We start from the raw sequence: 13734 nt of genomic DNA on the forward strand, positions 1-13734 counted from the left end.
GAGAGAGAAACAAAAGGGAGGCTCATTTGAAAGTTACATTCAACTGTTACATCCGACACTGTACACTTCTTAAATTATTTATGATTCAAAATATATATGCCGCACCAACTACTGATGGAACAATTATTTTTCCAATGACATTGTGCTCTTTTAAAACTTGAACCATCCCACGACATGGACAGTGTGTTCTTTATTACTTAAACGGGTTTCTTTGGGGCAAATGCATTTTGGACTGGAAGGTGTCACTAGGTTCCGAACGTTCAATATTCCCAGGCAACATGGACCTAGCTAACCAGCTCACTTGCCTGTTTCCCACTTGAAGAGCAACTAGTTAAACAGTAAAAGACCTTCCCAAAGGCAAGTTAAAACACCTTGTCAAGTGCTGATGAGCACGGTCTCTCCATGGCAATACCTTAGATTCCAACTTGACTTTCTCTTCTCTCAGCTCCTCTGTTGCTTTCTTCATTTTTTCACGACATCTGTTTATTTCCGACCTGACTGGAAGACAAATGAAATCCTTAAGCACATCCATCTTCCCGACGTCCCCGTGTCTGCAGCCCGTGCGAAGGCAGACCCTCTCCTCTGGGGCTCTGACACAGCTCTGGGGACCCTCTGCTCCAAGCCCCCCGCTGCACGAGGCAAAGGCCCCCGCAAAGGGCCCGGCGCCCCAGCACCTTCCTGCATCCAGCGCCGGCTCTCCTGGGCCTGGTGCTCCGAGAAGATGATGTGCTGAAACAAGGCTTCCAGGCTCATCTCGGCCCGCTCCCGGCTCCCTGTTCTGCCCTTAAATATTTTATCACCGAGCCTGAGGATCCTGGAGAGCAGAGCAAAGAAGGAGGATCAGTCTAGGGCTGCTCCCCCAGGGCCTCAGCTCCGGGTCCCCGGCCTGGTCCCCTCCGCCCCTCGTTCCTCTAAGACCGCGGCCTGGGCCCGGCCTCCTCCCGGGCCGCGCAGTCCCCCGGCCGTGGCCCTTCCTGGTTTCCCTCCCCTCGGGCCCAGGCCTGCCTCCCGCGCCCTCCTGTCCTCAGCCTGCACCTCTCAGCCCCTCTCCCGGGAGGTAAGGTCCTCAAAGGGCTCGCCCTGGGCCCGCGGGCCCGCGGACAGCACGCGGCCGGAGACCGGGAAGGCCGGGGCCTCGGGCGGAACTACGGCGGCTCCTGTGGCCCACTCTGCGCCCGGCTCGGCCGTGACCACGTGGCCCGCGGAGGTCGGCGCAGGAGCGATCTACCTGCAAGGCACAGACACCCAGCGTTAGGAAGTGGACTATCTATCCGTGGTTCTAAATATAGACTGGTGCAAAGTCTTATCCGAGGCGAAGATAGCTACAAATGAGCAGTGTCTGACATTCCGCCTTGATCATGCCTTTGTAATCAGGGCATCTCTTTTTGGTCTGCTTTAAAATTAATCATTGCCTTTTGTAATCAAGCTGCAGTAATATTAACACTTAAATATCTGCGCAGTATGTGTCAGAGACCAAAGTGGTTGCTAATTAAAGCTTAAACATGAAAGTCACCTTTGGGCCTTCCGCATGGGATTTTTTTTTTCCAATTAAAAAAATAAAATATGTTTAATTTTAGTAGGTCAAATATTATGATTACAATAAGCATTTGACTTTAGTCCTGATGGCTAAACTTGAAAAAGTAATTTCTGTTTAGAATGTGTTCAGAATTAAGTAAAAGAAGGAAAATATAATTCCTGGTACATCATCTGTATAACAGACAATATTTCATTCATGGTGTAGAATAATCAGTCATAAATTTTAACCTCTTCCAAATTTCCACCTTAATTTCTAACAAGCCATGTATGCATAAAACTTGTTTTAAACTTCGTTGTGAAAGAATACATACTGCAAAGGGTGATGAAGTAGAAAATAATTGCTCTCAAACATAATATTCAGAGGCAAATATTAATATTTTGGTTATTGCCTTCCAGGTAATCCTCCTCACCTTGTATTTTTCATCTAAAACTAGAAAATATTGTGAATAAGTAGTAATAATTATTATTTATTGAGTAAAGTTGCCAGGCACTATTCTGGACATTCTCAACCTTTTTTGATGAGTTTTACTACTACCTTCATGGTGTAGTTGAGGAAACAGGCCGAGTACAGTTCGGTATGGTGCCAAATTTGCATATCTAGTTCATGGCAGAGTGAGCTCTGAAATCCGGAAATCCCAGATCAGAGGCCATGAATTTAATTTTGGATTCTGCTCTTTTCCCTTGTATTACATCACAAGCATTTTAGCATTTCATTGATAACTCTCCATAAATAACATTTTTTACAACTTCATAATCCTCCATCATACAGATGCCTGTGTAAAATTTAGATATGCTGAAATAAATTTGACTCTTTCCTGTTCAAGGATGGAACACAAAGCTGAAGTTCTTTGAGCGCTCGTTTAGAGGCTTATGAACTATGCTGTAGCAGCCATCAAAGGATAGGGCTTCCTGAAGATAAATTATATTACTAATTAATATCACTCCTTTCAGGATTATTTCCCGTGGACTTGCACAGGGAGCATCCGCATAAGGAGGCTGATTTTCAAAAGTATGCTGCTCTTTAACATTCCAATTTTATTAGTTACACTCAAACTCACATGTATTATTTAGCATGCTCTTTCTGCACTGAACCTTGGCAGAGAGAAATTCGGGCAGCCTTCAGGGAGGCCTGTCGCCTCACTCACACAGCAGTGTGGAAGAGAGCTGCTGGAAATGCTGGGAAGGGGGTAAAGGGAGAAATGGCTTCTTCATCTTCTGCAGTCTTCTTCAAATCTCAGAATATTTGGTGCTTTTAAATCCTAAATCCAAGTCTTTTTTTGTTTTCTCAATTTTTATTAATTAATTTTTGTTACGGATGTTTCTCCTTCCCCCCACCCCCCGCGACACTCTCCTTTCCATCCGGCGGCCCCCTCCTCAGCATTGTTATCTCTGTCCACTGGTTACACATACATGCTTATAAGTTCTTTGGTTTTTCTCATCCATCCTCCCTGCTCCCCTCCTCTGAAGCTTGTCAGTCTGAACCGTATTTCTTTCAATGTCTCTGGGTCTATTCTGTTCATTATATTCCACAAATAAATGAGATCATGTGGTATTTGTCTTTCTCTGATTGGCTTATTTCGCTTAGCATAATGCTCTCGAGGTCCCTCCATGTCATCTCAAAGGATAAGAGATATCTCTTTCTTACAGCTGCATAGTGTTCCACTGTGTAAATGTACCACAGCTTTTTAATCCATTCATCTACTGATGGACACTTGGGCTGTTTCCAGATCCTAGCAATGGTAAATAGTGCTGCTATGAACATGGGGGTACATATATTCTTTCTGATTGGTGTTTCAGGTTTCTTAGGGTATATTTCTAGAAGTAGGATCACTGGGTCAAATGGCAGTTCGATTTTTAATTTTTGAGGAAACACCATATTGGTTTCCATAGTGGCTGCACCAGTCTGCATTCCCACCAGCAGTGCACTAGAGTCCCCTTTTCTCCACACCCTCGCCAACACTTGTTTGATGATTTGTTGATGGCAGCCATTCTGACAGGTGTGAGGTGATACCTCATTGTTGTTTTAATTTGCACCTCTCTGATGATTAGTGATGTTGAGCATTTCTTCATATGTCTCTTAACCATTTGTATGTCCTGTTTGGAGAGGTGTCTATTTAGTTCCTCTGCCCATTTTCTAATTGGGTTCTTTGTCTTCCTTTTGTTGAGTTGCATGAGCACTCTATATATATTGGAAATTAACCTCTTATCTGATATATCATTGGCAATGATATTCTCCCATACAGTAGGTTGCCTTTCCATTTTGATGATTGTATCCTTTGCTGTGCAGAAGCTTTTTAGTTTGATGCAGTCCCATGTGTTCATTTTCTCCTTTATTTCTGTTGCCTTAGGTGATGTATCAGTGAAAATTCTGCTGCATATGATGTCTGAAATTTTGTTGCCTACATTTTCTTCTAGGATTTTTTTTAGATTCATGAGTCACATTTAAGTCTTCTATCCATTTTGAGTTTATTCTTGTGTATGGTGTAAGTTGGTGGTCTGGTTTCATTTTTTTGCATGTAGCTGTCCAATTTTCCCAACACCATTTATTAAAGAGGCTCTCTTTACTCCATTGTATGCTCTTGCCACCTCTGTCAAATATTAATTGAGTATATTGCTTTGGGTCCATTTCTGGGTTCTCTGTTCTGCTCCACTGATCTACATGCCTGTTTTTGTGCCAGTACCAGGCTGTTTTGATTACAATGGTTTTGTAGTATAACCTGAAATCTGGTAATGTGATCTCTCCAACTTTGTTCTTTTTCAAGATTGCTGTGGCTCTTCAAGGTCTTTTTTGGTTCCATAAGAACTTTTGAAATATTTGTTCTAGTTATGTGAAGTATGTCGTTGGTATTTTGATGGGGATTTCATTAAATCTATAGATTACTTTGGGTAGTATGGACATTTTAATGATGTTAATTCTTCCAATCTATGAACAAAGTATGTGCTTCCACTTTTTTTATATCTTCCTCTATTTCTTTTTTCAATGACCTGTAGTTTTCTGCGAATAGGTCCTTTATTTCTTTGGTTAAGTTTATTCCTAGGTATCTTAATTTTTTTTGCTGCGATGGTAAATTGGATTGGTTTTTTTAGTTTCTCTTTCTGTGAGTTCATCATTAGTGTATAAGAATGCCATCGAGCCCCGGCCGGTTTGGCTCAGTGGTTGGAGCATCGGCCTGCGGTACAGAGAGACCCGGGTTCATTTCCCACTAAGGGCACGTACCTCGGTTGCAGTTTTTCCCCGCCCTGGTTGGTCATGCAGATGGCAGCCACACGATGTGTCCCTTCACATCGATGTTCCTCTCTCTCTCTCTCTTCCTCTCTCTCCCTCCCACTCTATCTGAACAAAAAATGAAAAAATGTCCTCAGGTGAGGATAAAAAAAAAAAAAGAATGCCATCGATTTCTTGACGTTAATTTTGTATCCTGCTATTTTGCCAAATTCATTAATTAAGTCTAGTATATTTTTGATGGAATCTTTGGAGTTTTCTACGTATAGTATCATGTCATCTGTAAATAATGACAGTTTCACTTCCTCCTTTTCAATTTGGATCCCGTTTATTTTTCCTTCCTGTCTGATTACTATGGCTAAGACTTCCAGTACTCTGTTAAATAAGAGTGGCGAAAGTGGGCATCCTTCTCTTGTTCCTGTTCTTAAGGGAAATGCTTTTAGTTTTTGCCCATTGAGTATGATATTGGCTGTAGGTCTTTCATATATGGCCTTTATTATGTCGAGATATGATCCATCTATTCCCAGATTGCTGAGCGTTTTTATCAGAAATGGGTGCTGGATTTTGTCGAATGCTTTTTCAGCGTCTATTGATATTATCATATGATTTTTATCTTTCATTTTGTTTATGTGGTATATCACATTTATTGATTTGCGAATATTGTACCAGCCTTGCATCCCTGGGATGAAACCCACTTGGTCACGGTGAATAATTTTTTCGATGTATTGCTGGATTCGATTTGCTAGTATTTTGTTCAGGATTTTGGCATCTATGTTCATCAGGGATATTGGTCTGTAGTTTTCTTTCTTTGTAGTGTCTGTTTCTGGTTTTGGAATTAGGATTATGCTGGCCTCATAAAATGAGTTCAGAAGTCTTCCTTCTTCTTGAATTTTTTGAAATAGTTCAAGGAGAATGGGTATTAGTTCTTCTTTGAATGTTTGGTAAAATTCCCCCATGAAGTTGTCCAGGCCTGGGTTTTTGTTTGCTGGGAGAGTCTTGATTACATCTTCAATTTCTTTTTTTGTTATTGGTCTGTTCAAGTTTTTTTTTATCTCTTCCCAGTTCAGTTTTGGGAGACTATGTGTTTCCAGAAATTTGTCCATTTTACTTTGATTGTCGAATTTGTTGCCGTATAATTGTTCATGATATTTGTTAACAATCCTTTGTATTTCTGTGGTGTCAGTTATTATTTCTCCTCTTTCATTTCTGATTTTGTGTATTTGGGTTCTCTTTCTTTGTTTCTTGGCGAGTTTAGCTAAGGGTCCATCAATCTTGTTTACCTTTTCAAAGAACCAGCTCTTTGTTTCATTGATCCTTTGAATTGTTTTTTTGGTCTCCATGTCATTTATTTCTGTTCTGATCTTTACTATTTCCTTCCTTCTACTTGCTGTGGGGTTTTCTTTTTGTTTTCTTTCTAGTTCTTTAAGTTGCAAGGTTAAATAGTCTATTAGATATTTTTCTTGTTTCTTGAGGTAGGCCTGTAGTACTATGAACTTCCCTCTCAGAACTGCTTTCACTGCATCCCATAGATTTTGTGTTGTTGTGTGTTCATTTTCATAGGTTTCCAGGTAGTTTTTAATTTCTTCCTTGATCTCCATGGTAACCCATTCATTGTTCAATAACATGCTATTTAGACTCCATGTTTTCAAATGTCTTTACATGTTCTTGTGGCAATTGATTTCTAGTTGCATTGCATTGTGATCTGAGAAGATACTTGATATGATTTCAATCTTCTTGAACTTGTAGAGATTTATTTTGTGCCCTAACATGTGGTCTATCTTTGAGAATGTCCCATGCGCACTTGAGAAGAATGTGAATTCTGCAGTTTTGGGGTGAAATTCTCTGTAGATACCTATTAAATCCATTTAATCTAGCGCTTCATTTAGAGTCTGTGTTTCCTGGTTAATTTTTTGTATAGAAGATTCATCCAGTGATGTCAGTAAGGTATTGAAGTCCCCTGCTATGATTGTATTGCTGTTGATTTTTCCTTTGAAGTCCTCCAAAAGATTTTTAATATATATTGATGCTCCTATATTGGGTGCATATATGTTTACCAAGATTATATCTTCCTGTTGGATAGATCCTTTCAATATTATGTAGTGGCCTTCTTTGTCTCTAGTTATGGCCTTCATTTTGAAATCTACTTTATCAGATATGAGTATTGCTACCCCAGCTTTTTTTTTCTTTCCATTTGCTTGAAAGATTTTTTTCCATCCCTTCACTTTCAACTTATGTGAATCTTTTGTTGTGAAGTGGGTCTCTCATAAACAACATATGTATGAGTCATTCTTTCTTATCCAGTCAACTACTCTGTGTCTTTTTATCAGATCATTCAAACCATTCACATTTAAGGTGATAATTGATATGTACTTATTTATTGCCATTTTTGTTTAGTGTGGTTCTATTTTTCTTCCTATTTCTTCTACGAATTACAGCAGTTCTTTTAGCATATCTTGCAGTGCTGGTTTGGTGTTAATATATTCCCTTAGCCTTTTTTTTTGTCTGGGAAGCTCTTTATTTGACCTTCTATTTTGAATGATAGCCTTGCTGGATATCTTGGATTCAGATCCTTGTTTTTCATGACCTTGATTACTTCATGCCACTCCCTTCTGGCCTGTAGTGTTTCTGTTGAGAAGTCAGCTGAGAGTTTTATGGGGTTTCCTTTGTAAGTAACCTGTTGCTTATCTCTTCCTGCCTTTAGGATTCTCTCTTTGTCTTTAATTTTTGGCATTTTAATTACTGTGTGTCTTGGTGTGGGCTGTTTGGGTTCTTCTTACTCGGGTCTCACTGTGCTTCTTGAACTTGAATGTCTTCTTCCTTCACCAAGTTAGGAAAGTTTTCTGTCAGTATTTCTTCAAACATATTCTCTAACCCTTGCCCATTTTATTCTTCTTCCGGGACTCCTATGATGTGAACGTTATTATGTTTCCAGTTGTCCCCCAGTTCTCTTAAGCTGTTTTCCTGTTTTTTAATTGTTTTTTTCCTTTTGGTTTTCTGATTGTTTGATTTTTTTTCTACCCTGTCTTCTAATTCACTGATCCAGTCCTCAGCTTCCTCTATTCTGCTGGTTAGTCCTTCCAATGTGTTCTTAATTTCTGCTATGTCATTCTTCATTTCCACTTGATTGGTTTTCAATGTTTCTATATCTTTACTCATGGTGCTGATGTCCTTACTCATGCTGTTGAGCTTCTTCAAGATCATGGCTCTGAACTCTACCTCTGATAATTTGTTTAACTGCATTTCATTGATCTCATCTTTGATAGAGTTCTCTTGTTCTTTCATTTGGGACTTGTTTCTTTGTTTCACCATTTTGGCTATCTCAGTGGGTTTTGGAGCCTGCCAAATTTTCCCTGTGTGTGTTGGTGTTCTGCTGTTTGTCGCTCCCTCTACTGGGTTTGGATGAGCCTGGATGGGCTCATGTTAAACACCTCTGTCAAGTCTTACTTTCCTTGGTGGATTTGCAAGCCCATGAAAGGTTCAGTTATCCTCTAGCTTTTTCCTGGTGTCTAGTAGTCTCAGTTACTCAGTGCCTTGGAATGTAGCCCTGGTGTTCTGCATAAAAGGATTTCCAGAGGGTGGGATAGACGCTGGTTGTTAATGAGCCTCAATTCACATTTCTTTGCCTCACCTGGGAAAAGCTGAATCTCCGAAGGGGGGGGAGGGGCTACTGCTTTTTCCCACAGCTCTGGGAAGGAGCACACTGGCCACCGTCCTTTGTGGCTGCAACTCGCCAAACTCTCAGTGCCCTCCAAATCCCAGGTGTCCCCACAGAGTTCCACCCTAGTCTGCCCTCCCTCTGCTGTAGCCCCCAGGTGAGTGGCTGGGCTATTTTAGCGCCCTGTCCCAGCTTTCTGCACTGTGGATCGGGCTTGGTCTTTATACCCCAAGGGCGCTGCTCACAGCTAGGACTGCTGCTGTCCGTGGGCTCCCAGCCCGCCACCCTCTCGCGCCTCTGCAGATCCTACCAGTGTCCCTGGTTATGTGGTTCTGTCCTGCGGTTTTTCTGTTGCTTTTTTCTGAGGATTTGTCTTTATTTTAGTTGTAATTCCCGTTTGGTCCTGGGAGATCATCTGCTTAGCTTCTATTCACTCTGCCTCCATTTTCACATCCTCTGCCCATTTTTTAATTAGGTTCTTTGTCTTCCTTTTGTTGAGTTGTATGAGCACTCTATATATTTTAGAAATTAACCCCTTATCTGATGTATCGCTAAGTTCGAGCCTTTTTAGAGGAATCACAGCTATAGACATTAGCAGGGTGCTTCATTTCATTTATTAAAGCAAATATAAGTATGCAAGCCCACAATTCACATTTTAAAAGTGTCTCATGATAATGAGTAAAAGTAAAATATTAAGACATTAAAATATTACTATTGTATATCTAACTCTAGTCACGTATTTTTCTATAGGGTTAAGATATTTTCCCTTATAGATACACATTAGAGCAAGAGAAGCATTATTTTAATTTATGCCAAACAAAAATTACATATGACATAGTATAGCCAGGGCATACTATTTTCTGAAAATGTATATTATAAGTAAAAAAAAATAAATGATTCATTCAGCAACTGTTTAATGAGTCTGCTATTTATTCAACATTCATTCAACAAATATTATTGAGCATCGCCTATGTGCCACCTTAGTGAATCAAAAACAGGATTTAATAAAAACAGAACTACGTGAAAAGTATTTTTCTTCCCCCGGATATTTCCAACTTCATTGGAGAATTATGATATTTTTCAGCATTTTGGCAGCAGTATAAACAACTGCTTTCAGATGTTTCAACAGATGTTCTTTAGAAAGAAAGCCAATTATTTGCATTACAATACCCACGTATGATTCTCAGATCTAAGCTTTCCATCTGTACATGTTTCATTGAATCGCATACCTATGGAGTATAAAAGTTAGGATCACTCATTGTTTCTCAACCTCAGACTTTCGTTCATAATAACACTAGCACCTGGATTATTGTGCTATCGATAATTGCTTTGCTAGAAGGCCTTATATAAGGCTATATTGCTCTTGTGATTTAAAATGCATTGTCTCTCCTTTCTTAGATGGATGACTTCCCTAAATTCTAAACCAGGCTTGCAAATACCCACTAGCCCAGGGCATATATATGGCAATGAAAAGAAGAAAAGTCATTCATTTATCTTATGTTTTTCTTACAGCATATGCCAAAAACAAAACAGAAATGTGGGTTCAACCAAGTTTAACAACCATTTATTGAGTAGCTACTAAGTGTAAAATCTTTGTTAGATGCTGTGGGGCACACCAAATTGAAAGGTACAGGCCCTGCCCTCCTGGAGGTCATGACCTCTCAAATGGGACATATCATTCACAAGTAACTCCCAGGCAAGAAGTGTATAAGAGTCTCACCCTTATGCTATGGGAATATGGCAGAGGGAGAAAGAATAAGTTTGATGTAGGTGTCCTGGGAAGACTTATCAGTAGAAGATAAAATATGATCTGGATTTTAAAGGAGAATGGGAATTCAATAGACAGTAAGAGAGAAGGGGAAAAAAAGCAGAAAGTAAGATGGGGGCCAACATTTGGACCCTGTCTAACATTTTCATGTATCTGATGGAGAAAAATATAATGTTTTGTAGCAGGTGAGTGGCATGTCAGAGTTGCTTTATGCAGTCAATCTGTGGCTGTGGGTTAGAAGCACCAAAAAGTCTTTTAATCAATCCAACAACCCTATGAGATAAATGCTTTTACTATTTCAGCATTCAGTTGGAGGACTGAGGCAGAGAGAGCTAAGGAACTTGTCCAAGGTCACATACAGTAGCGAAGTAGCACTGTCAGGATTTGAACCCTGATAGACTATCAAGGCAAATCCTTAACCACTTCATTCACTGCCTCCAAAAACTAGAGGCTGGAGAAAATGAGTATTTCAGCAGCTCTGTTTCATTTCAAGACAGATACATTTACTAAAAAATGCTTATCAGCAACAAACTAAGATGTTTTCTGAAGACAGTTTCAGACTTCTAGAATGTGGATTAATAATGCAATGCACCCGTAACGTATTAAGTTTATAGATTTACATTTACATCTCTCAGTGGTTAGAGCACTGGCCCACATACCAAAGGGTTGCAGGTTTGATTCCCAGTCAAGGACACATACCTGGGTTGCAAATTCTATCCCGGCCCCGATCAGAGCACATGCAGGAGGCAACCAACCAATGTGTCTCTCTCACATCCATGTTTCTCTCTCTCTCTCTCCCCGTCCCTCCCTCCTTTCCCTTCCACTCTTTCTAAAAATCATTGGAAAAAATATCCTCAGGTGAGGATTAAGAACAACAACAACAAATACAGAGGAAAAAAATAGAAAGGGAGACATTTAAGGGTTTTGTTTTGTTTTTTTATCAGTTACTTGGTTTAGTCATTAATGTATTGTTTACCTACCTAATAAGTACATAGTTACTTAGTAGATAATTGACTCTTCAGTTGTTAAATAAATCCAAACTTAAACAAACAATTAACATATTCTACTCTAAATGTCTTTTAATCTATGTGAATTAGTCATAGTGATTGTTTGGAAATCTGGGATACAGTTTAATATTTCTATTACTATCTGTGAGTTGGTCACAGTGACTCTGGAAAGTTTGAAAAAAATTAATGTGCATAGGTACATACATGTGTATAGGGAGAGTAAACAATAAATCCTATTTATTGTTGAAACAATTTACAAAATGGCTCATTTATCCAGATAGAACTACTTTATGCTTCCAATGTTTAAAATGACTTTAGGGGCTTTAGTACAATAGTATTACATTATAAAAGTCAGACACTATCATTACTTTCCCTTCACAATGCCACTGACAATTAAAAATGTTTTATCATAGTTTACATGGCTCATAAACTTTATCTTTTGTTTGACATTGCAGGTGGGTTGATGATAGAACATGGAAGATCTGTGAGATGGTTAAAGAAAACAATTAGTTAGCATTTAAATAAAAGAGCTCACTAGGAAACATTTCAGAGAATAAGCTGATTATTCCATAGGTAATCGTAAGCAGTTTTGGAATTTAAGGGATAAATAAAGAGAGTGAAGGGAATTTAACTATCTGAAAACAAAGAAGGAAATATTATGAAATATTAGAATTACTAAAGTTGTGTATATATCATCGTTTGAAATGTGGCCATTTTATAATTCTGTGCCTGGCATATCTCACCTTTCTACTTATAAAATGTTTAGGGTTTCCTTAACTGTCTGATAACCTAGCTCTACCACCCTTTTCAAGGTGTGAACACAGAGAAAAGCAGCAACAGCTGAGACCTTGCCCTCTATTGTGAATTAGCCTCCAGAGAATAAATGCAAGGATTGTGCACATGGGATCCAAACACTCATAAAAAAGATTCATGGTGATATTCTTAGAAGAAATGAATAAAACCTAAGAGAACTTGTCAGAAGAATATCCTAAAGATGATTTTATTTTGGTAATTGTATTTTAAATGCTTTCGTTTTCTCCTGTGTTGTCTTTTATCATACTTACAGATGCTATTATTCATAAAATACGGTATTTCAGTCCAGAAGTCTGTAACTATAAATAAGACATACTGCTGTCGTCTAGAAGTAGATATAGTGTAAACTGATTACCGCAGAGGTCAGAAAGCTAGTTTCCACTTCCCTTAAGTTCCTACTATGCTTTTTTATGTGTCTGACCCGACAACTTGTCTTTCCTTTGTTCAGCCCCAGCATCTGATTGGCTGCCTGACTCCGTGGCTTACAAGATGGACTAGGAAGTCTGTGCCTTGGGAGTGGTGGAATGACTTTAGGATGAGGCCCTGAGGAAGGACCACAAACACCAGGTTCTGCCACAACAATGAACAAGATGAATGAGCGCTCTGTACTCATGGAGCCTACATGGGGGACAAGAAGCGAACACATTCATTAATTCAATATGCATGGAGTAAGGTCAGTGTAACATCTAACAGCGTGGGGCTGAGACCTGCCATAGACTGGACAACACATTTATGCTTCCGCAGAGTCCCTCAGGCTGGACGGAACTGGCATCTGAACAATGGAGAGGAGGCCAGTGGGATCGGTACACAGATGGGGTTGGTGAAATGAGCAAGGCCCAATCATGCAGGGCCTTGAAGGCAGTGGACCGAGTTCAGATTTCATTCCAAATGCAGCGGAAGGCCCTAGGAGGGTTCTGCGGGGGAGTGATTGCATTTTTTTTTTTTTTTTACATTTTTTTAATCTTTATTGTTGAGAGTATTACAGATGTCTCTCCTTTTTCCCCTCATTGCCTCCTTCCTCCTGGTTCCCACTCCACCCCAGGCCTTCAACACCCTATAGTCTGTGTCCATGGGGAATGCATATATGCATATAAGTTCTTTGGTTTTAAGAATAAGGTGAATCCACATCCCTGGGAGAGATGGGGGGTGTTGATCCAGGCCCAGGGCTCGCTTGGTTGATAATTAGCGATGTGACCTTGAGCGAGTCTTTTCCCCCTGTTTCACTTGTTTTCAAATGAGGATAGGAGAAGCTGAGTAAAATAAAGGAGAAAATAGGATAGAGAAAAGAAAAAGGATACTCAATACTTACAGATGAAAAGGTCAGTTAGTAAGTTGAAACCAACAACTAATAAATTAGTAATGAAAAGCCCTTAAGTGGAAGGAGCCACCCCAGTTCACACTCTGGAGAAGCCCAGTGTAGGCCACATAACAAAGAAACTAGAAATCTACTAGAATCATTGCATTGGCCACTTCGTTTATAGGTTCACATCAGGGCCTTTGGGAAGAAAAATTCAAGAATGATGCCAGAATGCACTTGACAACCTTTCGATTTAGTTGTGCATAAGTGTGTGTACAGTAGAAATTCACTGATATACTCATTGTAAAAAAGAGTGAACTACTCCCACAGTGGTTGTTAACTAACCTTGACCCCAGCCCTCCATGGCCAACTACAGGGCTGTTCCAACTCCATGACCATGCAGATCTACCACCATCTGGCAACTAAGGCTTAATA

At 39.8% G+C, this 13734-nt stretch overlaps 1 protein-coding gene across 1 annotated transcript in view; it reads right to left on the reverse strand.

Annotated features, from left to right (window-relative positions):
• Positions 1-808, reverse strand: part of CCDC172 (coiled-coil domain containing 172) — a 53807-nt gene extending 52999 nt beyond the window's left edge. The window contains exons 1-2 of the mRNA XM_036265970.1: positions 675-808; positions 413-498 (exon numbers count right to left, since the gene is read on the reverse strand). Of these exons, the coding sequence (XP_036121863.1) occupies positions 413-498; positions 675-753 (165 nt within the window). The 5' untranslated portion in view covers positions 754-808. The remainder of the gene's footprint in view (positions 1-412; positions 499-674) is intronic.
• Positions 809-13734: the final 12926 nt, after the last annotated feature.

Source organism: Molossus molossus, unplaced genomic scaffold (genome assembly GCF_014108415.1).
Source record: "Molossus molossus isolate mMolMol1 unplaced genomic scaffold, mMolMol1.p scaffold_m16_p_17, whole genome shotgun sequence".
Taxonomy (NCBI): Eukaryota; Metazoa; Chordata; class Mammalia; order Chiroptera; family Molossidae; genus Molossus; species Molossus molossus.